We start from the raw sequence: 27283 nt of genomic DNA on the forward strand, positions 1-27283 counted from the left end.
TTACGCCGCTCCATATTTATGAGATTTATTTTATTCTAATCTGAGAACTATATTTCTATTAGATGATTTGCAAACCATTACCATTTACCATTTTGCTGCATTAATATGCAGCAAAAATTATCAAGTTTTCGTCTTATTTTTTATATATTCCAAAAATATGTAATAGTAGGTAGGCAACGCTTGGTTTGGGATGACTATTCTGATAATCGTAGTATTGTATTATGCATATAAAAAACAATAATTAATTTACATTACTTCTGACCGCTAATTTGGAGGCAGATGAAATAAAATGGTTAAACATTAACAAATTCATTTATTTTTATAGGCAAAGTGACACTATATTTTATGTTTTATAATTAATTTACATTACTTCTGACCGCTTATTTGGAGGCAGATGAAATAAAATGGTTAAACTAAGGGTTAAACATTAACAAATTCATTTATTTTTATAGGCAAAGTGACACTATATTTTATGTTTTATTATTATATTTTTTTACCTTCTATACTTATCAACAACGTTTCACAGAAAAATATTTAAGGTTATAGGTTAGTAAAGAAAAAGAAAATGCGTGTTTCAGAAGTGAAACTTCTTTGGCAAGATTCAAAGATACCAAAATCGTCGCCTTACTCCATGACGTGACAGTATTGCCATGACGCGACCTTGACATTTTATTCTTAACGCGTATAAAATTCAATAATTTAAAGAAACAGCATCAAAATATATATATCTACTATTAAATACTGTTTTAAAATGAACGGGTTTCATTATTTTATGAACATGCCTTTTGTTATTAAAACCATTTTTGGTTAGCCTTCATATACATTTAACTTTATTTTAACATTACTGCTCATTCAAAACTTATTATTCTTTATTTTTCTGTATTTATTGTATACCAACAAAACAGAAACAATATCGTTTTTACTTTATAGAATAGTGCAACTTGCAACGAACGATGCTGTTACGAGGAATCGAACGAAGATCTTATGGTGGCAGTACACATTGGGCCAACGTGTTGGGCCAACGGGTTGGGCCAACGTGTAGAGAGCTACTTGGCGGTATGTTGGCTTCATTAGCCTAGTTGGCGCCAATATTGGCAGGCCAACCGAATGTTGTCGGTTTTTTGTGCACACATCAAAGGATCTTGGCGCGCTCCACAAACAGCGTTCACACGTTGGTGTCTTGTTCAGTTTGTTGTTACTCGTCAGCGGAGACAGTATCGTTGCGCGTCAATGAAATTTACGTTTAACCATGTTCCGATAGCGATGGCGGCGCCGAGGTTTTACAATTCGTAGATTTGTATCGACATGAAGGAATAATTTGGAATCCACGGCATGAACTACACAAAAATAAAACCATATGACTCAGTAAATTAGATGTTCTATTTTCTATTTATTATATTATTCTAGATGTTTTTCTTATCTAACTTTCATACAATGCGATAAAAAAATGAATATATTTATAAAATGAGTAAAATAGTATTAAAAAGTTACTTGTTCTTAAAAATTAAATAACAATATACAATGAGCATTATTTTGATCAAATTGTGCTTTATTACATAAATAATATTATCATTTAATAAAATAATATCTAAAATCTAATCTTTAAAGTTTCGTTTTATAGGTAAGTAGTTAAAATTAAATTAAATGTAAAATGTACACATTTTAAACATTTGAAAAAATCTAAACATAATAATGTTTTATTTATACAGTTATAAAAAAAGGACAATAGAGATTGGAAAATGGTATCATCGCAGACGGCAGAGTACACTCATTGTTATTGATGCACATATGTACGTAATAAATAATAATTAAACGCACTGTATATTATAATTAAATTGCCGCGGCTGCAAGAACTTCTACGGACTACGTCCATCTTTGAAGCGCCAATGCAGAATGATCAGTACGCCAATGTGTGAACAGGAACCTTGATATCCTTCATTTTTTCCCAACACGTTGGCCCAACGCCTTGGCCCCATGTGTACTGCCGCTATCACAGTCTCGCACTTTTGTTGTTTTTGTGTAGAAAAGGAAATTTGTGAGTGAGAAGTATTCATCCCATGTGTATTGGTGTACATATATTATGTATGTTGTGTTGTGTGTGCGTGGTGATTTGTGTTAAATGCTTATAGAAAGAAAATAGTTATATGAAGATATTTTGATGATAAACTTGCATAAATGTGAAGAAACGTTGTGATTTGTGTTATCAAGTGGCAGTGAGTCCGTCAGGAGGCGGTAATCATGTACGTTTATTGGCTATTTGTGGATTCTGGATCTCGTCTCGTCGATGTACCATAAACAAAAATGTCAGCGATCCCGATTTTTTGTTTCGCGCTGCATACCCCTCGATAAACCTTAATTAGATCACTTGAATGATATTAATTAAAGTAAGACGCTTTCTCCCGAGGTGTTATATTGTCGAAACGGCGTGCCCATAGCAATAAATCGGCCATAATAAACGTGCGTTTAATGTGCTTCGCGCCTGTCTACACCCGATCTATCTCATTGTTTATGTATGGAGAGTAAACCTGGAATTTTAATAGCGTAATGCGGAGTAATATTATTTAAAACAAATAACTTGGATATAACAAGCATTTCGTTTGGCCGGTTGGAAAGGTACCGAGAATTGTCGCGCGTCTAGCTGTCGCCAAGGTTTCATTAGATTCTCTATTAATAATAATCTTTCGATCGTACGCTGCAGTAAAATGATATTCTTGAGGTGAAGTGCCACTTGGTTAATTTGTGGGATATGTGCCAATTATTACGCCAGTGACGACAGGTCCGCGAAAAATTTGTATGTATACAATAGTTATTTAGTGCTGTTTACAAATGAATCCATACAGTGATCTCTTTGCTTTAAAGTGAAAATATTCCTCTTTAACACAATGCAATATCGATAATACTTAATTTGTATTATTGTAACATTTACACAGGTTAATTACTTCTCAGATTTGTGTGATGATAAAATTTTGCAGTATAAAATAACTACTCTATATAAAAAAATCCAATATAAAATTATAATGTCACATAACCTTGAATTCATTTGTTATTATAAAAAATATGTGTAATTAATGTTATTCAATGTTGATGATTACCTGAAGTGATTTTTTTCTGATATTTGTTTTTATACCAGGTGTTACTATACTATGTACTATTGCTACATATAAACTTTAATGTCAAATATATGAAGAAGTAACACTGTAATAAATATGGCTATGTATACATATATTTATAATATTATATTAGTATTTTTGGCACTAAAGTGCAGTTTTGATAGTAATAGCGAAGAATAAGCAAGTGTTGTAATTGACAAAACATAACAAGATTTGCAGATGATACACCTATAAATAAAATGTTAATTCATATTTAGTACTATTGCTATAAAACTGCATAAGAAAATGAATAGATTTAAACCATTGAATAAAATTTATTATGTAAATAGTTACGTTAATAATTAATTTCAAGGATGTTCCAATTTTTTTTATTAATTCATATTTTTAATTAGGTAGGTACTAGGTATGTAACAAATAATATAGAAATACTAGCCTTTAAATGTAAAAAATACAGTAAAATTAATGAAACACAAATTTATTTGACACTAGCTTCCACCCGCGGCTCATCCGCGTGGTGTTTTGATATAAGGTAGCCTATGTTCTTTCTCAGGGTCTAAAGATTTTCTGTGCCAAATTTCATCAAAATCGGTTGAGAGGTTTAAGCGGGAAAGCGTAACAGACAGACAGAGTTACTTTCGCATTTATAATATTAGTAGGGATAAGGGATGCACATGAAACAATACCACTAAGTATTTATTTATTGAAAAAGGTATTCCTATACATGTACTCTACATTTTATAGTGATTCCTTGATGCAAGTCTCATTAAGAATAATTTTTATATTAAACATTATTTAAATCCTTTATTAATAGCCATATTTAAAAAAATGATTTAATTTACAAATTAAAGATTTTTGATTTAATTTATTTAGGGAAAGTCCATGTTGTATTTTTTGGAGTATGTAATATTCAAACTGACCGCCTCCTGGGTACAGTGGTTGACGCGTGAGCGTAACACCAAGGGGTCCTGGGTTCGATTCCCGGTGGAGACAAAGAAAAAAAAATGTCTTGGTCTGGTAGGACACAGAAGGCTGATCACCTACTTGTCCCTAAAGAAAATCGATCAGTGACACAGATGTACATGTGACATCTGCCCCTTACCCCACTAGGGGACATGGGACTTCACTTTTTTTAATATTCAAACACTGATTTCAAAGAAAATTTTAATATTAATTAATGATATTGAAAACAGCAGTGGAACCAATGTTTAATTTTTATTTTTTAAATTATAACATATTGAAAGAAATTCCATGTGTTTAATACAGTTATTTCTTCAAAATTATATTTAAATGAATTAAGTCCAAAAATATATTCTCTTGAAGGTATTCTCTCTTTAGCTTAGGTATATTTTGACTAGTTGGACAGTATTTTTGTATTGTACTTATTTGTTGTAAATTTGAAATAACAAGTAACAACCAATTGGGACAGTTAAAAACCAAATTGTTGTAGGTATCAATCATAATTTAAAATACAATCAATTTATAAGTAAATTAGCAAATTCAATAATCCAATGTAATTCATTTTTAATTAGAATTAATTTTTATTGTGCTTACATAAAAAACAAGGTCCAATTACTAAAATTTTTATAGATTTTCAATACTTTTCATAAACTGTTTATTAAGCTATTGCATAGCTTCTATCGCTGGCCTTGAGCGCGGGGACCGAATCCAGAAATTCCGTAACGAAAAACCTCACGCTCCCCACTCCGACGGGCGTGGAGGTGTGGCTTGAAGGCATAGCATGCAATAGCTTTACCGCGGCAGTCCCCGAGTGCCACACGTCTTTTTATTATTTATTATTAACCGATTCCTGTCTGCACACAGTCAAGTTGGCGAAGGCACGTAGGGGTATGATTAAGGAGAAGGAGAAGGGCGGAGGTGCCCGCCTGAAAGATGAGCCCAATGATCCCACAGAACCAGGTAGATTTGTTGTATTATTATTGTTTTAAAACGTTCCCATAATGTTGAAAATCATCTATACTAATATTATAAAGCTGAAGAGTTTGTTTGTATGTTTGAACACGCTAATCTCAGGATCTACAGGGCCAATTTGAAAAATTGCAATTAATTAAACAAGAATGTAAAATAAAGGTACTATTAACATTTCAAAAATCCATTATTTTTGTTTGTTTATTGTTAAAAAAAGAAAATCATTTGAGTATGTATGTGTGATGAAAAAAAACATTAATTCGTTTTTATAAAGAAAGTTAGGTATTGCCAAATGTAGTACAATAAAAACCTTGTTGTCTTGTATCTATAAAAAATAATAATAAATCTATAATACATAAAACAGGTACAAAATGAAAGTAGTGAATTCAATGGAGCATTTAATGAATACAGCGGATGTTGTAACTGAATAATTAAAAAAACATAATTTAAAGGCTAAGCTGTAATTCTTTAAATGCAGTTTGTATTTTTTTTATGAAGTAAATAAAAATTTTTCATGTTTAAATTTTTATGGGTTTTTTTAAATAGAATAATAGGCTATATTTAAATTAAAAAGTTTCAAAATATGTAATCATCTCATTAAATTGATTCTCTTCTCTATATAAAAATATCTTTACACAAAGACACTATATTTATTTATTTTACTTAAAAATTCAATTCAATGTTTAAATTTATGGCAATACTGTATTGCCATAATTTTGACTAAGTCTCTAGTGAATGTTATGTTTGTGTTCAAAAGTTTCGATAAATAATTTATCCTCTTAAATTAATTGAAATAAAACACAGTTAATTTTTATATATCTTCAGGGCATGGCTCCAGACCGCCGTCCGCTTCGTTGCCTACACCGGCAGCCCTAAAAAAGGAGCCGGATGAAGCACCACACAGGGTCAAATTGGAGCCCCACAGTCAGGGAAGCGCGGAGGACTCCGCCGGTGACCTCGGTGTGGACGGGATTAAAACTGAAATTGATGGCCTCATGGATAGCGATGGTAAGTGCAATCTTTGAGGAAATGGACCAATGAGATTCCTGGATATGTATATAGACTTATGACATGGGATGTATGTATGATGATTCAATATGCACACATATGCAAATAAGTGTGCGCATTGTAAGCATAACTTGAGAACGGCTGAACCGATTTCGTTAATTATTAAGTAGGTACGAGGACGGTTCATATGGAAAGAATCGTAAACATGTACCACAGGCGAATAGAGGACGGACCGCTAGTGTTAGATATAAGCAAGTCATCTTTCACCACATTTTTTTGTATATAATTTTAAAATATGAAATATTTCTTTCCGACAATTTAAATCTATTACAATTAAATATAATTTATTAAAATGTATAAGCAAAGAGAATAAGAGCAAAGTTTATTAGAATTTGTTACAAAAGAAAAATGTATGAATATTTTATGATACAATTAAGATAAAAGAGTTTAACATAACATGGTTTGGAAAAATTTTGCATAAAAAATTGCTTCTTCAAAAATTAACTGTATTACAAAAATTTAAATTACATGCTCGTATGATGAAATAATATAACTTTTATGCACATGTTATTATGATTATGCCCCACATTTAAAATTTATTATATTATTAAATACCTAATGTAATCAAAATTTCGTCTTTAATAAATGAATTATTTATTTTGGACTGACACGTATAAAAAAACGCTTCGCTAAATCTAATCGCATGTTAACAAATATATGCATATTACTTAGCTACATAGTGAACCATGTAATGAAGATCGAATCTAGACTGCTTATTTAGCTTTGTCATGTTCCCACACTAGAATTAATACTGCTTTAAATCTAATAAACTTATTATTGCATATGCATTATCAAATACTGAACGAAAATAGCGCCCTCTACGAAGCAGTAGGCTAAAGGTTTAAAAATTGTTCCAAAAACAATATTTGTAGGCGTTAATATCTCCGTTTTATTATTTAAATTGCAGGTGACCCCACAAAATCCCCGCAGTGCGAGCTGGGGGGCCCAGGCTCTCTAAAGTCAGAGCGTCTGTCTTCAGACTCCAATGATATTATAGACCCACAAACTGGCCTCAGGAATAACCCTGGAAACATACAAGTAATAATACATTTTTAAGATTAATTTCTAAACCTAAAAGACAGTTTAACTACTTGCTGTTAAACTTACTGATATCTTATTTCACTTAAGTGAAATTTATTTGTTGTTTAATTGATGCATAATTAAGCTAAACAAAACATTATATGAAGATGTCAAACTAGCTCTGAAACAATTATATATATTTAAAACATTGTGTAAAATTAATTTATAAGAATTATTGCTCTTGCTGACTGATTTTGTATAAACAAGACTTATTTATTGCCTTACTACCTTCACAAATAAGTAATAACACATTAAAAATAATTTTTAAGGATGGCAATCAAAATTGCCGCAACCCGAACGGGCCCGACATGGGATCATGTCGCATGGGCGGAGGCCCCATGGGGCCCGGCGTGTCCATGGGCCCTATGTCGAGTGAGGCCCAGACTTTGCCCTCCAACGTTATTAGCAAGCAGTCGGGGAGCATGGAGGTAATATGTGGTTTAGACTTTGTTTTGTACAAATAGTAATTTAGAAAATTAAACTGACAATACATATTGTCTCGTTTGAAAGCGCTTGAAGCGGGTAAAAGCCGTTGCGACACTGTTTTACTTGTAGATCCTATCAGCCGTACAAATAAAAACTTGCTTATTCAAACCTTATGCAATGCATAGATATGATAAGAATAAATAAAGAATAAGGATGTCATAATTTCTTACAAATAAATTTGGAATAACGTCGATGTAACTATGGTCACGCTATGCAATAGGCGCGAAGCGGCAACGTCGCAATTCATTCACAAAATTATGAAAAACATTGAAATTGTCTACGGTTAAGCCTTGGTGCTGTCATTTTGCTGACGCTCGTTGACTTCGTCGAATTTGTTGTGAAGTTTCATCATACGATGTTCTGTTTATTTATTTTTTAAATATTTATTTGAAATAATTTAAATATATCATTAAATATGCAAGCAAATGATAGATAACGCTATCCAATATCTGGAGAACAGAAGATAAACCCACCTTGAGTCTTGAGATAGAGAGTTGCCAAATAACTGGTACTCAAAACATACAACTCCAGGCTTAGAAGATTCATATTTTCAACGAAAGTGTATATTATTGTGATAAGTTTAGAAATAAGTTTTATGTATGTATGGTTTGGCGCATGTTTTAAATAAATAAATCATTATAAAATATATCAAAAGGGTTTTTCATAATTTCGTATATTTTGACATTTCATACAAAATTTTCCATTTCAATAGGTACGTAATGAAATTATTAATTTGCTCAACTTTTTCTACTTCTCGTATTACTCTCATTGCTATTATCTCAAATTTAGATTGAAAATTGATCTAAAACTTGTAAAACACAGCACAATGTACTAAAAGATATGTTATAACTCGGTTATGTCAGACTTATACTAGGGTGGTAGCCGTAATAAGGACGGAATAGCATTAGTATGAATACTTATTACGAAGTTATACTAGGTTACATTTATTTCGTGTTTATTTGTATGATTTTTCCTTATTCTTAGTTTATTCTTTGCATAAAATGTTATAACTCGTTTATTTGTACGGCTGTATATATTTACTATTTAACTCTTTCTCAAATACTATTTAGCCGATTTTCATGAAACTTGCACTGATCCTTATCAAACAAACATATTACATATCTTGGTACACGTGTTTGGAAGTTGTTATAGAAAATTATGCAACGTTCTTCAATATTACATCAATACATGCCAAATTGATAACCTATCTATACATATAATAAATCTGTAGAAGGGTCAATTCTGTACATTGAAAATATTGAAAAAATAAATAGCAGGGGGTGTTACTGGATCGATACCAAGCCCAAATATGTGATTAAAAAAATTTTTGTCTGTCTGTCTGTCTGTCTGTCTGTCTGTCTGTCTGTCTGTATGTTCAGGCATCACGTGAAAACTAACGGTTCGATTTCGATGAAACTTGGTATAATTATACCTTATTATCCTGGGCATAAAATAGGATACTTTTTATCCCGGAAAATACGTAGAAAAAAAAAATTCTATACATATAATAAATCTGTAGAAGGGTCAATTATGTACATTGAAAATATTGAAAAAATAAATAGCAGGGGGTGTTACTGGATCGATACCAAGCCCAAATATGTGATTAAAAAAATTTTTGTCTGTCTGTCTGTCTGTCTGTATGTTCAGGCATCACGTGAAAACTAACGGTTCGATTACGATGAAACTTGGTATAATTATACCTTATTATCCTGGGCATAAAATAGGATACTTTTTATCCCGGAAAAATACGTAGAAAAAAAATCTTAATTTTTCTTAATTTTTCCGCGCGGACGGAGTCGCGGGCGGAAGCTAGTTGTTTAATATAATTTTTATAACATAGCACATGACATTTATAGACTTACAATTTTTTTTTGGGTTTTAATTTGAAAGGCTTATTAACAAATTTATTTCCCAGCAGCAAAGTCAAATATTCGTGTTCTCGACGATGCTCGCGAACAAAGCGGCGGAGGCGGTGATATCGGGACAGAATCATTCCATTATCGCCTATCATTGTGCACAGCCTAACACGAAGAAGTATCTTGAGGTAAGTTTAAATTGTTTATTTTGCTTGATAGTGGTATACAATAGTAGAGGAATAGAAGAAATATACAGAAGTAATTGTCATATTAATTAAACTTAAATTACTTAGGACGCGTTCTCAAAAAAGATAGGTATCGAGACGCACACATTACACGGTCTTAACGTTTTTCGATAGAACTTTCCATGCAAATATTCATTTCATTACACAGATATACAAAAAATAACCAGTATCAAAATTAACAGCAAATTATGTGAAAATAAGACAATTCATTTTTAATCTTACCAAGATTATTTGTAACATTTTCAATTCCATAACAGATAAGTTAAAGGCTGTTTTGATTTAATGTTTAATAAATAAATGAAACAAGAGATTTAACTGCCTTAATATAAATAAAAACTATTGCAATTGCAAATGAGAACGTACCACTTGTATTTTCAGAAACATCCACTAAAAATCGGTCAGTTCAACAAACAAAACCCTGCGCAATGGTTGAACAATCTCGCCATGGCAAAGCGAGGTGGAATGCGCGGCGGGCCCAACATGATGGGCGGGCCCAACCAAATGGGGCACATGATGGGCGGCCCCATGGGGCCCAACATGGGGCCGATGGGGCACGGCATGGGGCACATGGGCGGCCCCAACATGATGGGGCCCAGCCGCATGGGGGGCCCCGGCAACCAGATGATGATGATGAAGGGTGGGCCCGGCCAGATGGGGCAGATGGGCCCCGGCATGGGCCCCATGGATGGGTTTCCAGGGGGCACCCCGTCCTGCGGTGTCATGGACGGCCTCGGTGCTGATGGTGAAATGCCCTGGGACACCGTGAGTAATTCGTACATTATTTTTTAAATTAAAAAAATAGCTAATTTTTAACTTTGTGAGTGGCAGTATGCATATACGTAAAAAAATAATGAAAAGTTGTTAAATGTATTCATAACAAACTATTTTGATCATTTATTTGTTCGCTTTATATGCAGTTCAAAACGAACATCACAAAACATGAAAATTACCTAGTCAATATACTTACTATAAAGTAAGCATGACATGCGTTTACTTGAAATGATAAAAAAAAAATCAAGTCACATCCAGCCTGAGTATAATGCGCGAAACAATGCAAGCTTTTGCATGACATGAACCTATCCAAACGATTATGCGTGCTTATCAATCATAATTACAGGATGCAAAAATAGAAAAGTTCTATTATTAATATGTTTGTAAACCTATTATAAACTTATGTTTTTTCACAGAAAAACCCCTCCGTAATGTCGAACGGCATGGCAAATGGGCCCTCCCAAATGCCGCCCTGCTCTGAAGCGGGCTCGGGAGACAACAATAGCGGCGATAATATATCCTGCCAGCCCGGTTCTAAAGGTCTGTTCACATGATTTAGTTTATTTTAACTATGTTTATGATATTTCAGTTAACAATTAATTGACAGAAAATTGCGTGCCATTTTTCTTTATTGAAATTAATAATCTGTGTTAATTTAACACAAAATAAGCTATGGAACTTAGTCGGTGTATTTTGATACATATCATATTATGTTAAACTTATCATTATGATTTTTTGATCAAGTTTTAAATATGTACTTTATCTAAGTATCATAAACTGTCAAATATTCTAATACATTTATTGTAGCATATGTAACCGCAATGAGCCAATACTAAATGTTTAGCTTCAGTCTCGTCCGTAGGCGTGAAGATCCCGGACGAGAACCTGACGCCGCAGCAGCGCGCACACCGCGAGGAGCAGCTGGCCACCATCCGCAAGATGCAGCAGATCCTGTTCCCCGAGAGCGGCTCCAACCCCAACCAGGACGGCCAGGGGCAGGAGATCAACCCGCCCAACTCCAGCGCCAACATGAACATCTACCCGCCCATGTCCTCCCACGGGCCCATGGTCTCCGGTCCCAACGGCCCCATGGTGTCCATGCAGAGCGGCATGAACTCCGGTCCGAGCTGCACCATGGCGGGACCTATGGGACCGAACGGGCCGATGGGCGGGCCCATGGGACCCGGCCCGATGGGTCCGAACGGCCCGATGGGCGGGCCGATGGGCAACATGGGGTCGGGCATGAACATGGGGGGCCACGGGTCGATGGGACCTAACGGCATGATGGGACCGAACGGGCCGATCATGTCGGGTATGGGACCCAACGGGCCGATGGGCCCTATGGGGCCGTGCGGCATGAAGGGCATTAGGGGATCGTGTGGCGGGCCGGATATGAAATCCGGCATGTGTACAGATATGCATATGGGCAGAGGCTGCGGAGGACCTATGGGTGTAAGTTTTCAACTTTTATAGCATTTAATTTAATTTCACCACAACCTTGCTTACGAGAAAATCTATATACTTACATGTTTTCTGTTTATTTTTTCTATATGCTAAAAATATATTTAATTATTATAGAAATATATTGCAAATACATTTTTCTTTCTTTACATTTGTTGCAATTCTGTTCAAAAGAAACTTTGAGTTATATACGCAAGACGTAACAAAAGCAATACATTTTAGCCTAAGCTACTAGCAGGTGATAAAAAATATAATCAACCTTATTTGCATGATTTAAAGTCTGATTTATAAAATCATGTTTTTTTGTCGCTGATTGCGTATCAACTATTATAAATGATCGAAGATGTAAAAAGTAATAACAATTGAAACATATTACAGCGTATGCCGAATCCTATGGGCGGTATGGGAGGTCCCAAGCCGTGTATGATGGGTGGACCTCACATGGGACCTAGGATGATGCCCGGACCTAACTTATCGGCTATGAACGGTATTTATTTTGAAATATTTTTTACAATTTTTTCACATAAAAGCTGAAAAGAAAAAATATATCTATTCAATATAAAAGCTATGAATTATTATGTTTTGTGTTACTTCAGATATTTTAATCAGAAAGATAAGATATGAGAAAAATAAGTTATATTTCAACTAATTATTACTATTCAAAATATCAGTATTTATTCAATCCGTATCTACAAATCATAAAAACTGCCTTTCCTTATAAATTACAAAAATATTGCATCATAATTTACTTCAAATTTCACAGAACAGTTTACAAAAAAAATCAAATCTAACGATAATATCGTCAGGTTTTTTTGTATAACCTGTTACATACAAAAAAATTGGTTGTCTGTAAAGTCGGTTTACTGACGGTAGTTGAACGTGACAACGTCTTAAGCTTCTTTGTCGCTTGTTCCGCGCTCTCACTCGCACTTCAAGCCTTATGGAACGCCTCAGAGCGAGGTAACGCCGCATGAGTCATGTTTTTTCGTGCGTGCAGCCGGCTCTATCGAATTATTATCACGTCAAAATATGAAATGTAATTAAAATACGGTAACAAATTGCAGGCGGCATGATGATGGAAAGCGGCATGATGGGCGGCATGGTACACGGCGACTGCGGACCCGACCACCACGGCATGTGCGACGAGTACGGCCGGGGGAGGAATGTATGTATAATTATTATACTAATATTTATTTTGGAAAACCAAATGCCATAAAAATTCGAATGCTTTCTAAATATTCATTTTTAATAAAAAAAATGATTACGATCCGGGACCCACGTCCTCCACCAATCCATGGCGACGCCTTGACCATCTCGACCACCCGTGAAAATTTATATCATTCCACTAATATTATAAGTGCGAAAGTTTGTATGTTCGTTTGTTTGTTACACCTTCACACGAAAAAGCTGCTGAAGCGATTTTCATGAAATTTAGCACACGCCCCAACAAACAATTATGCGTTGGTTGCAGGCTATTTTAATGTTTAAGGTACTACTATTGATTTATAATGGATTCAGTTATCACTAAAGGTGGTTCAGTACACTTATTAAATAAGTTCAGCTCTTCAAGTTGCATTACAACTGTAAATAACGAATCACAATTTCCTTAGTAGTTAGTGTAGTATCAGTGGCTGCGTATATACTTAAGACGTTAAAGCTTGTTTCTGCTTACAACGTTAAAACCTGTTGAAAGATCTTCATTAACTCTCTTTAACTCTTATTGCTACAAATCTGCTATAACGGAGTTGCTTTTAGATCATAAGACTTTATTTCAACTTCAGTGACGTTAGCGGTTCTGCAAGGGAGTTAATTAAGAGTGTAGTAACACCAAACTCTACATACGTTGTATAACCCTTATATACAGTTTACGCCTGTTATACTAAAGGCAATCATAGGTTAAATAGTTACAGTGGTTTTGTACGATCCTTATATAAAAGGTTTTGGTGTAAGATGAATTACTTGTAACTCTGTAAAAACACCATTAAATGTTTCGAACGCTTAAAGAGTTTATGCATAACCTAACCTCAAATTCTGAAAACATTTATCGAACTGAGCTCGTGACAATATTTTTGTGTATCTTTTGTGTTTGTGAATGTATGAACTGTAAGCTGTGCATTTTCTTTAAAATGAAACCTGCGCCTGGGGTGACTTGAAGATTAGGGGTTTCATTACTTTGTAAGGAACCCTAATCCAAACATGTATAAATAAAGCTAAAATCAGTATTTTAGTCTCCACAGCAGGTAAATGTCTTCGATAAGTGTATAATTCCTCTCTTATATCAACCCAAGACCGTATAATACTCTTTACCACCGGCGTTGTAGTTCATCAAGTGTCATAATTGATTTAAGGGAAGACTGTAACTTTAAGAAAAATCGCCATTTTGATTACTTTCTGTAAACATAACCTAAAAATTTATTGATACAAAATCACTTTCTAATAATGATATATTTACATTTTTCTAATTATTTTACTTAGTTTTATGTATATAATTACTAATAAAACCGAGCAACACTTGAAAATGACGTTTAAAACTATTTTAGGTTATTTGCATTTTCAAATGTTATCCTTTTATTCCTCTAATTCATAATTTTTTGAGGGCGCGTTAAAATTGAGATGAGAAACACGATACACTATCACAGTAAACTGGCAAGCGCACTAATAATTAACTTAACACTTCAAAAATACTTTAAATCCACATCATACATTTTGTGATGAGAATATTGCAATGTCGGCATACTGTCGGCAGATAAACGAAGCACTCATTTGGACAAATAATAACTTAATAAATTAATAGAATTCTTTTTACTTTAAAGCTTTTACAATCTGATTTTGACACAGAAAACTTTTCAAATGACTTATAAGGTATCAACGTACCGGTCTTAGTTCTAACTAACACCACTATAGATATGTTATATAACTCTAGGTTTCAACTTAACTCCATTCTAAAGGCGCTATAAAGTTTCAAACTAAAATTGACGTTCTTGTAACACCTCTTACACACTTCAACTAAAGGCTTTGTAGAACCACTATATAGGGATTCATACAGGCTTAGCCTGCAAAATTTTGTGCCAAAATCGAGGGTATAAAGGTGTTATTACACTCTATAACTCTCTTATAAGAAATACGCTACCTCTTAAATATCTAAGTAGAACCGAAATACATGTCTAATAAAGCTTGTCTTAACGCATAATTGTTTGTTGGGGCATACATGGTAACTTTGATTAATAACTCAGGCCCCCGAATCACAGACACAATAGAAAATCTATTGTGTCGTGGACCGATCGGGCCGTTCGGGGCTCAATGGGTTAAAACATAGATCGTTTTTATCCGGGCGTTATTTTCTTCGGTCGAATAGCTAGTAATATTATAAGCATTAATTTTTTATAGAGAATCTATATATTGTGTATCTAATATCTTTATGTATAGTGAGAGGAAAGATTTCATGTTTGTTAAGATCACTATGTTCGAACCACTAATCGAAAAATTACATAAAATATTTTAGTATTGGGAAGCCTTTTCGACTAAAATAGGCTACGTTTTTTTATGCTATGCGTTGGTGATTCTAAAGATGAAGCTAATTAATAAATAAAATATTAATTTGAACCATTACTTATACTTAAATAGCATGGAACATTTATATCTGTTCTCGGATAAGTAAAAAACATGTAATAGTATTGCACTATCCTGACATTCCAGACTTGATAAAATTAAAAACATATACCACATTAAAACCAAACCCTTCTGCATCCTATTTAATTCTAATTTGACAAATAATTAAATACAAAAAACATGTAAAAGTACAAATTGCAGATGGGCGGCAACGACCACAAGAACTCGCTGCGCAGTCCGAAGAGTCCTGCGCACGCGCACGCAGATATCGATTGGCAGAAATTACACCACCAGTTCTTCGACGACAACAAAAGCATGGACCCGGAATTAAGTAAGTTTTTATTTATGTGTAGCTCTGCTTTTGTCAAAATTCTACTTTGACGACAACAAAAGCATGGACCCGGAATTAAGTAAGTGTTTATTTATATTAGGATATTTGCTTTTGGCACAATTCTACTTACTGTGATATTGAAGTGAAACTTCTTTAGGTGGGTTGAGAGTAAAATTTCAAGGTCGCGTCATAGCAATTCCGTCACGTCATGGAGTAAGGCGACGTTTTTGGTATGTTTAAATCTTGCCAAAGAAGTTTCACTTCTGAGACGTGTGCTCGGCACATACGCTCTTTTTTATGTTTAACGCTGTTTTTGTCAAAATTCTACTTTTTTATATTTTATGGAAATGACAAAAAATGCGTTTGAAGTTTGCTTGTGTCGTCTCTTATGGCGCTTTGCCACTTTGCTCATTGATAACTAGTTCTGTCTATTGCCCACAAACAAACGATTGATTTTATAAATTTACATTTAATATGATACATATTTTTAGAGTAGATCGAAAACAGAAAAAGCTTATTTTCAACCGCGATATCGTCTAAGTTAAAGATGTCTTTTTATGGATAGAATATATCATATCAAACGTTTCCTCGAAATATATTGCTTATTTTATAAATATATTTTATTATCAGGTACACAAGTAAAATCGCCGTGTTCAGAGCGAGGCGGTTGCTTGCCTCCTCCGCCGTATGGAGCGTCACCTTTACACAGATCTGCTTCAGTGCCTATAGGTAATATTATTGCTATTAAAATAAGTTAAACCGGATTTAGAAAATTGTTGGAAATCAGATAAGGAATAATTTAAGATATTGAGTTGTGTGGAAAAGTGTATAAGGGGTGTAAGTGATATAATTTATTAGGATTGTAAGAAAGTTAAAAGTTGATGAAAGGACGTTGGAATATGAGGATGGAGTTATGAATAGGATTTCAGCCTTGATACGGAGACGACTATTTTCAAATAATAAATTTTGTACTTCTGTTACTGTAAACGAAGGTATAACCATATTTTTATATGTTATTATAAGGTATAACCATATTTTCATATTATATAACCATATTTTTACCATCTTAATATTCAAAATTCAAACTCATGTAATTTTATCTCAATAAACCTTATATAATTAACTTTCCCCACCGCAAACAGCAACACAATCCCCTTCACAAGGCGGCAACTCGTCAGAAGCGCCGAGAGCGGGCTCAGCGCTCAGCAGCCCCGCGCACTGCAAGCCGCAGCACAAACACGACCCGCCAGGTGTGTGACCGCCCTTATATCTACACATATGCGCGCTAGTACACACAGATACGTACAAAACAGTACACATCCACACACACACATGCACGCTAGTACACACACAGACACGTACAATGCTCTCGGTACACGCGTACACGTAGATACGTACACTTATACGCAGACACGCACGCAAATTTTATTTATTTATTTACTCTTTATTGTACAACATATTAAAATGAAAGTACATAAAACAAAACCATTTAAAATATACAAATGGCGGCCTTATGGCTCAAAGTCATCTCTGCCAGGCAACCTTCAGGCAAAGGACAAATTATAACAGCAAATATATACACGCAAGCCTACAAACGCACGCACGCTCGCAAACAGACACATACGTGTACCTATACGCTATCATGCGAAAAATTTTTACACGCAGGCATACAAAACATGTAGACACGCAAAATATACAGACAAAAGCATACACAAATGCAAACATAGACACGCGCACGCACATACACACGCACACAATGCATCATACGTACACTTTAGTGTTTGTAGTTAGTAAATGTTTTCAGTGTGATAGACAGTTTCGTTTTAAGTAACAGTCATGCACTATATGATGTTTTTGACATATTTTTTAATTTAAATTTTAAGCTATTTATATGAGAGTTGGTTATAAACTTTGTCTAGAATTAACTTTTTCGATGAATTAAGAAAAAGCAATCAAAGTTTTATACTCGAAGATAAACTTCCTAATAAAGATGGTCACCACACTTTAATGAACATTTACCAGCCATTTTCAACATTTACTTTTCGCACAAACACAAATACTGCTTATGATGTTTCTCTGAACCAAAGTGTATTTTTTTTGCAAAAGTATTCTAGTAATAATTAACCTGGCAAGCAAGCGATTTTATCGGCCAGCCTCAATAAATGGCATAAATAAATGCTATCAGAACTTATTTAAATTGTTCCAACGACAAATAAATAACAACCATTTTATAATAGCCATAGAAGTAGAATGCATGATGTTTTTGTTGTTAGACATTTTCCCCAACCACGTTTTTTAATTTACGTTCAACACAGCTTGTTTTTGAAAATGCATTCCGTTATTATTTTCGTTTTTTTTTCTGTAGTTGTAATGCGAATTTTTTGTTTTCCCCCTCCCCTCCGCAAACGCTTGACGCTTGAAATCCCACCGTGTGACGAAATAACAACGCCTTAAATCGTTACAACCGGACAAATGTGTAAAAATATGGATCGATTCGTTCGGATCACACGAAATAGAGATATTAGAGAAATTGGACGACGGTGTGTTTGTTCGAACGCTCCAATGTCTGGCGGCGCAGCGGCAGAAGAACCAACAGAGCAAGGAGCCAAGTTTGATGCCCGTACCGTCGCCGCAACAAATATCCTATCTCAACCAGTTCGAAGGTAACACGCTTTGTATGTCGCTGACAGTAATCCTAAACGCTTGCCGGGTAATCGTTTCGTTTTACGCTAAAACAACGCTTGCATCCTTAGAAAGAGGGTTAAATACTCATGCCGTATTATTTCCCTTCGAATATTTTCTCGGTCAATACATGGTGCTGTAATATACCCTCATTTCACCTTCTTTTTAAGGTTTTTTGTTTTTGGATATTGTTTTGTTTGTGTGTGTGTTTTCCGTTATGTTTTCATTGGTGGTGGTTGGTGAAAATGTGCTAACATAATTTTCATAATCTATGGCTAATTCGTTCTATCACTTGTACGTAAATGTGTACGACGCCATCTATTAGTACAAAACATGTCATCTTTGGAATTTAAACTTTATGCTTTAGACATAGGGTTTATTTTTGAGGCGTGGCGAGATTTTTATTTGTACATTTTTTCAAATAGGACAAGAGTTAACGATACAAAAGCAGCCGAACACATCGTTAAAAGACAACGGTCCGCCTTCAAACAGTGGAGGACAAACGCCTCAGTCAAATTCGAATCAAAAATCACCTGCTGGGTATGCAAATTAATTTTCCACTATTTGTAAGAATGTTAATGTACCCTCTTTTTTTCAATCATTCTTAATTTTTGCCTTATGTTATCGTGTATAATCTACTTGTATTGTTGTCAAACATATCTACTCTGTGTTTTTAAACTATCCAGCTTAAAATAAGCATTTGGCAATTCTTTCATTTTCGAAATTTATCATTTTCAAATATTGCTTATTTTTTTCGAATCCCACATGTATTCTGAGCATTATTTTTTTCAATTTTTCTGTTAAAAAGAACATTTTTCCTAAAATAACGTGTTTATATGCATTAGTATGATTTTTTATATTTTATTATTAGGATTAGTACGATTTGTGTAATAATGTCCTATAATATTTATTTATTAGTATGATGCCGGGAACGCCGGAGCCGCACGGTTCGTTAGCGGAGCAGCGCTCGGGCCGCTTTTCGCTCGAGCAGAGTCCCGGCTTTAACAACCCGCAAACGCCCACGTCTAAGTGTTCGCAGGGTATGTGATTTTATTGGAAAAAAGAAAGTTAAAAATTAGACAATAATTTGGCGCTTTTTAACCGATTTCAAAAAAAGGAGGAGGTTCTCAATTCGGCCAGTATATTTTTTTGAGTTATAGCAACTGGTTGTCAATTTTTTCGTTCTTGTTAATAGTAAAATAGTAATGTTCGTTCTTGTTCCAAATAACTAATTATTTGCAATAAAAAAATATTAATTGTTAAATTTTCATCACTGCGGATGGACTTTTTCTTTGCCTGATAATATTTATTTGATTCTAGTACGAAATTTCTTCCTAAAACATTAAATTATAACCCAAAACATCTCATTTACACTTATAACACGTCCACAGATGAGAAATCCCGGCCGAGCCCGTCGTCGAACAGGTCGAACAGTGACGGCGCGTCGAAAACGCCGCAACGCGAGTCGGTTGCCCACAGCCAGGGGTACGCGGTGTCTTGTGCGAAGAGCAGCTGTGCGGTTACCACTATGTCGCAGGCGCATGCTGACGACACCATGGCGTCTAGCACTGAGGTAGGGATAAGAAAAAGATGGCGCGTAACGGAAAAATGTCACGCGTAGCGTTACGTATGTGTATAAGCTATATTGTGGTAAAGTTTCATTCAAATCCATTCAGTAGTTTTTACGTGAAAGAGTAACAAACATCCATACATCCATACTTACAAACTTTCGCCTTTATAATAGTATTAAGATTTAGATAACACTAAACAAGAGGAGAATCCACCTGGGGACACAAAAAAATCATTAATCGGTCCACATAGAAAAGTTTGATACGGACATCGATATACTATAGATAATAACGTCAATGGCAGATTGCTATTTCATGTGATAGATAAAATTCAATAAATAGACGTTGAAAATATTTAAATCAGCGAAAGTAAGGTTATTTCCGAAAATAATAAGCTTTCATTTTGTATATAAGCTGATAATTCCTACCTAGACATAATTCGAAAACCGTTCGTGTATGCCCGGCCTAATTCACTATTAGTATTGTCCAGTAATTTACTTTCCTATAAACGACTTCCTAAGTTTGGCGATACGTTAATATTTGTTTATTTCGCTTGCTTATCATTATTTAATATTGAACAAATTAAATTATGAATTGTAATTTTTTATATTCACATAATACATAGCGTAATAAACCACGCAGTTCTTTATAAATGTTTTTCTCTTCCAGACGACGTTATCAGGCGGTCCAAACAGCACGAGCCTACCGGGCCCGTTCCCGGGGCCCTGCAGTATGAACAGGCCGGACAACATTCCCATCAACCCGAACCAGGGCCCCAACGGCCCCATGACCGCCACGTCATCGTTCGACCCGATCTCATCGTTAGCGCAAATGTCGCAGCAACTAACGAACACGGTCGGCGGGGGCCCCGGCTCCTCAGGCCCCATGGGGCCCAACGGGTCTGGCATGGGGCCCTTTGGGTCCGGGCCCCATCACATGCAACATCACCATTCTATGCATCCGCATGGACACCCGCATATGATGATGAATGATTTGGGTAAGTGATTTTCACATAAACATTATTGAAGGAAGTTTGGTCCGCAAAATATAACAAATAGAGCAGTACATATTATGTCCAAATTTCTATAGGTCGCGGTTTCCCATCATTCATTTTAAAAACATAGTAATTAAATCATTCATATAAATCAGTATTATAGATGCTAAATTTTTTATCAACTATTATTCAGACATTTTAAAGTAATGACGACAAAACCATAAATATAATGCATAATATATGCAAATAAAAAACATTGTCAATTCAATTATTTTATGAAGAATTTCAAATATTGTTCGTGATTGATCATTTACGAAAAATGAAATTCACATTTAAATTAGTGTTTTCACAAATGAAAAGAGTTTTAGACTTAACTTCGTTGATAAAATACCTTATTTAAGGTGATCGCTATGGTCAAAACCGAAAAACACCTTATACATATTGAATTTTGTTGAGGAAACTGTTGGTACGATTGTCTTAAAAAAAATATATGTGATACTCAAGGATATAATTAACAAAGTGTATTGTTTACTTTTCAGTTTAGAACGGCCTAAACATAAAAAAAATACATACAAATCAACCCCTTTTTGAACATAAAACGCATTTTGTTAGGAAAACGGCTACATATTTATACATGAAATTTATACCAAAAAATATGTTATGATATTTGTAACAATTTGTATTGATTGTTTTTTCAATTTTCATTATTATCGTTAAATTATCAAGAAAAAACTCAAATTTATAATAAAACCCACATAAAACCTCACCTCTATTGCATATTTTCGACGAAATTTGACGGTGTCAGTTCGACTCGGACGGGGGACTGTACGTGCGGTTTTTTTTGCAAAATAACGCTAAAATTCACCGAATTGAATGTTTTGTTAAATTAAACCAGATTGTAATAGGTATTTACATGAGCAGTTCATGAAATGAAAGTTAAAAATAGGTATGTAAAGATATAAAAATCTGTTTTTAAATTAGTTTTGTTTTTGAAAGGCGTCATTGAATAATATCCAGTGTTGATAATTTTTGACAGTAAAATATTATCAGAAAACACATACCTATAAAACAGTAACCAGACTTTCCCTGTGCCTTGAATATTTTTTAAAAAAGATTAATTGCTGTTCTATCGTATATTTTAAGGGTCCAAAACAATCCAAAGCCGGGAGATACTGACACAAAATTTTGGGTCATTTGTAACAGGATGCCGGTTCTACAGTGGTCTTAGTACGCAATGACAAAAAGAAAAATCATGGTCAGAACAGTGATACCGGCAGACTAGTCGCGTGGGCGTTAGTCGAACTCGTCGGATAAATTACGGAAGGCAAACGATTTGTAACACAAAAATTTTAGGATTTACCGATAGCCCATAAAAAAGAAGTAGGCGGTAGTTTCATGCCATACTTTTCCGGTGTAATTTACAGCCCACAATACCGACGTGAATGCGTTGATTTAAAAAAAAATTCAACCATTTGTACCAGGCTAATTTTTGCACAGGTAATCACTAATCATCGTCCAGTAGCCATGTACGAAAATCGCCATGCCATACTTTTCAGACAGTTCCAAATGGTCGCCATACCGCCGAAAATCAGCAATTTTGTTTATATTGTATAAAATCATTTAATTTTATATTACCATTTAACTACTGGACCGATTTTAAAAATTCTTTCACCATCCAAAAGCTACATTATCCACGAGTAATATAGGATAGGTTTTATCCCGGAAATTCCACGGGAACGGAAACTATGCGAGTTTTTCTTTGAAACCGCGGGCGGAGCCGCCGGCGGAAAGCTAGTGATTCATAAAAATATAAATTATATAACAATAATTCCTTTGCAGTGACTCTCCGAGGAAAAAAGAAATAGATTCGTGTTACAAATTTTAAAATCATACATAGAACATTTCCATCGACAAGGTTTTCTGGTATTTTTAATCTACCGCCTGACAACTTAACCTCCCCTCCAGTTGGTTAGTTGACAGTCGATCGCTTACATTTTTTGAAGAGACGATCAGCGACCCAATTGATCTTAAACAGCCGACCAGTGCGGTCTATAAGTGCCATAGCCGTGCCTTGTGATTTATGTAAGACTAGCTTTCCGCCCCCGGCTTCGCCCGCGCAGTCAAAGAAAAGCCCTCATAGTTCCCGTGGGATTTCCGGGATAAAACCTATCCAAAGTCCCGGGGTAAAAAGTAGCCTATGTCCTTTCTCGGGTATCAAAATATCTCCATACCAAATTTCATGCAAATTGGTTCAGTAGTTTAGGCGTGATTGAGTAACAGACAGACAGACAGAGTTACTTTCGCATTTATAATATTAGTATGGATTTAAGAAAACTATCAAGTGAATGTACCAAGTGAAGGAATAATAAAATATGAATTGTCACGAAGGCGTTATTCTACAACCCAACATTCAAATTAGGATTTAAAAAATTAACCCCGAAGTAACTACAAAATACATAACAAGTCGAGTAAAACGTGATTTGTTGTCCGTTCCCCTATTTTTTTTCGGTGTGTGTAGGTTGCATGCATATATTCCTACTAGGTATGAAGAGATATACAGAGAACGCTAAATACATTTACCTGGTCACCATTACCATTCGATACACCATGACATGGTAGAGGCCGTTCTATAGGTAGAATTACGTCAAATAATGTACTCCATCTTTTATATCTCTGTAGGTGAGATGTTCTCCACCCTAGCCATCATCAGGTCTCCAGAATATAGTAGAGTCCGTGTTGAATAAAATTAATTTCTAAATCGGTGTTTTCTTAACTGTTCCCCACTCTAGAACTTATAATTACTTGCTTAGTCATCTTAAGGTCTCCAGAATGGGTCATGCTTATAACGGTTAATGTTGAAAGATGAGTCTTCCTACATTACATTTACAACATACATAGTACACAATATTTACTATTGATAAATGTAATATGTTACTGCCTCTCAGAGAAAACATAAATTAGGTAGAAACCACTAACACATTACGATACAATACGATACAGTATACAATTCCATAATCTTTGGTCACTTTTACTTCAACAACGATGTATATTTATAGAGGGCGGTTAAAAAAACAAATTCAAATGTAGTGACAGAATCATTAAGGTCGTTGAACCGTGTAATTGCCTTAATATTTATTCATGACATAATTAACATTATGTTTTTGTCACAGGTTGCCATATGGAAGGCATGGGTGGGCCAGGATTAGGTGGTCCCATGGAAGGAATGATGGGCGGTGGAGATTTCCCACCAGATATGAACCTCAGTCCGAAGATGGGCGGTGGACCTATGGGAGGGCCGATGGGGCCCATGGGACCCGACTCGTCAATGTTAGGGCCTCGCATGTCAGGTGGCGGAAAAATGCCTCCCTTCAACGGGGCAAACGTACAAGTGAAAGCGAGCGCACCGAACACGATACAGTATTTGCCCACGAGGCCGCAGATGCCGTGCAACACGGGGCCCCGGGGGCCTCCCAGTCTAGATTTCCTGCAACGAGTCACGAATCCGATGCAAATGGACAGCAGTAAAGGCGGCGTGCAATACTTCCCGGGCGCGAGGGGCATGGACATGGAGGGCGGCATGCGGGGCGTCATGCGCGCGCCCGGGATGCTGCGCATGCCGCACTACCCGGCCGGCTTCAACTCGCCGCCCAAGATGGCCGGCGACCCGTTCGGCGGGCCCAACCCCATGTGCGGGCCCAACTTCCGCGGCGTCAAGGGCGGCATGGGCCCCGGCAACGTGCGCATGGGCGCCGCGCAGCCGCTGCCGCCGTCCATGGGCGGGCCCAACCCGGGCTTCAAGGGGCAGGGCTTCGCGGTGCCATCCACGGCGGACCCCAACTACGCGGCGCAGTTCCACAACTTCCAGCAGCAGCTGTACGCGACGGGCAGCCGCGCCGCGCAGCCGCACCAGGGTTACCCGCCCTACCAGCCGTCCAAGTGATGACCGCCCGCCGGGCCGCCCGCCGCGCAGGCCGCCGGGCCGCCCGCCGGCCCGCCCGCCGCGCGACCGCCGCGCCAGCGCAGCTACGATATGGCCTGTTACTGTTGAGTTGGACATTACTCCGACGGGAGTGTGCGGACGTACTTAATTATACCCCAGTGAACGAGAGATCAAATATTTTCGTTAGCGATTTTTTTTAGTTGTTCTCGTATTATTGAGATTCGGAAGGCGACGTTCGGAGAGTCGCGTTCCTCTATTGCGTCTATTAGCGTATCGATTTTGCGTAGTCTGTTCTAGATTTCTGACTGAACGAGTTTTACGTTAGGCGGTGAGATTTGTACAAATTGTACAAATTAAAGTGTTACACGTAGTATACATAATTTAAAAAGTACAGGTTTAAGTATATTTTTGCTAATGGCGATAATTTATCATTTTTATATGCAGACATGCCAGAATTTCAGTGTATCGGTTCCTTTACTTAGCTATTTTATATATGATTCCTATGCACGCAGATATCTAGTCAATTTTGAAATTAATGCCCGACCCTGTGTTATGTATGTGTAACGATTGAGTCCACGGTTTGGTCACTTACGATGACACGGAAGTACATAATTATTATGTAACAATATTTTTGTCCATTTTAGTTTTAGTTATTTTAATTAGGGAAATTGGTTTTAATTCTAATGATTTTTTTTGGCTCATTGGCCAGTAGCTCATGGAACTGTTTAAGTTCTTAGTGAAAAGTTTTATTCCTTATTTTTGATCTGATAGCAATGGTTTCTGTCTTCCATATCTATATAACGATGCATCAAAACAGGTCTCAATGCATTCTTTACACTCGCTGAACAATTTTCATTAGTCATACTTTTTAAAGTACTTAAAAATACTGATGCCATATTATCTGCCACATTTTTCGTGATATATTGAACTATTTTAATTTATTGTTCTTCGAGCGATATTATTTCCTGAAAACCGCAATTTGTATTTAATAGAGGTGTTAGTTAGTTTAGTGAAGCACATTGTGGAAACACACAGTGGCCTTTGACAAAAATGCCTTTTTACGAAGCGTCGAACCCCGCACGTGCGTACGTGTTAGTAAAAATTTCGCTCAACGGATAAGTATTTTATTTCACCAAGGTGGATGAACAGTGCAAATTGTTTCAATGATAGTGCATTCAGGTGAAACAACTCCGTATTATAAATGCACGTGTCACTCTAGTAAACATTTCAAGGTTCAAACACCTTTGTTGGATAGTATATCTATATGTTTGTAAAAAATCGCTCACCGTATGAGATGTATTTGAGATTACGAAGGGCTATAACACAAGCTCTCAAGGAAACACCCGCTAGAAATTAGATAGTTGTAATTTAAATGTAATTAATTATTATAAGGTAAAGAATGGTTCTTGTTTTAGGATAAGTGAAGAGCAATGATATAGTTTGTGTAATATTAAATAAGAAATGAAATTAAGATGCAAACTATTGGTTGTGATTCTGACACAATTTGTTAAGTTGTTCGTAGTTATGTCACACAGATTATTAAATGTGAAAACTTATTGATTTTTCTTGATAAGGCCCTTTTTATTTTTTTGAACATTTTTTTTATATGTCGTTCTCGTTTGTACATCACTAACAATAACTGTACAGAGTACTTTTGGACTTAATTTAAGGCAATAAATGTATTTATTTTATAACTCGCGATGTAAGAATTTATTCTTAATTATTATAAAAAAAATATATAATATGCTTGTAAATCATGTTTCATTTGTGTTAACCCTTCATTTTCAAATTATTTTCCATCAGATTCCTCCATAAACTTTCTGTGGTATGTTATTATATCATATTAAATAGGAAAACAAAAATTATAAAGCACACTATTCGCTTTTATGGCTAGAAAAAGACTCGTACTTTTTCTCCATAGTACACTTGAAGTGACCACAAATTATATTATTTGTGGACACTAAAGCATACTGTATAGTGCTACGAGGATCTTTTGGCACGTGGTGAAATTCGGAACTAATCGGTCATTATAATCTGTGATTATAATATTTAAAATGTCATTTGAATTTTGATGTCAGATCGTTGAGAGTTCTTATTTTCTTTATTTGGGATAAAAACATTTACACATTAAAATATACAATAAAATTCACAAATGC

General features: G+C 35.5%; 1 protein-coding gene across 10 annotated transcripts; it reads left to right on the forward strand.

The window, feature by feature from the left end:
- Nucleotides 1–2003: 2003 nt before the first annotated feature.
- Nucleotides 2004–26881, forward strand: lgs (BCL9 domain-containing protein legless). Of its 10 annotated transcripts, none has more exons than XM_090115820.1 (20): nt 2004–2240; nt 4932–5027; nt 5862–6044; nt 7012–7142; nt 7454–7612; nt 9586–9714; nt 10150–10533; nt 10959–11082; nt 11387–11994; nt 12382–12490; nt 13068–13168; nt 15802–15943; nt 16574–16672; nt 17086–17193; nt 18460–18606; nt 19051–19165; nt 19544–19665; nt 20017–20198; nt 20863–21190; nt 24358–26881. In XM_090115820.1, exons 2-20 carry the CDS (start codon nt 4958–4960, stop codon nt 25125–25127), a joined length of 4011 nt encoding a protein of 1336 aa, XP_089971946.1. In that variant the 5' UTR covers nt 2004–2240; nt 4932–4957; the 3' UTR covers nt 25128–26881. The 10 variants fall into 10 exon arrangements, with proteins under 10 accessions (XP_089971946.1, XP_089971949.1, XP_089971947.1 ...); XM_090115823.1 differs by lacking the exon at nt 2004–2240 and adding an exon at nt 2315–2510; XM_090115821.1 differs by lacking the exon at nt 2004–2240 and adding an exon at nt 2527–2791.
- Nucleotides 26882–27283: the final 402 nt, after the last annotated feature.

This window comes from Colias eurytheme, chromosome 24 (assembly GCF_061535395.1).
Source record: "Colias eurytheme isolate Ceu_HAF_F1 chromosome 24, ilColEury1 Martin Lab GWU primary, whole genome shotgun sequence".
Lineage (NCBI taxonomy): Eukaryota > Metazoa > Arthropoda > Insecta > Lepidoptera > Pieridae > Colias > Colias eurytheme.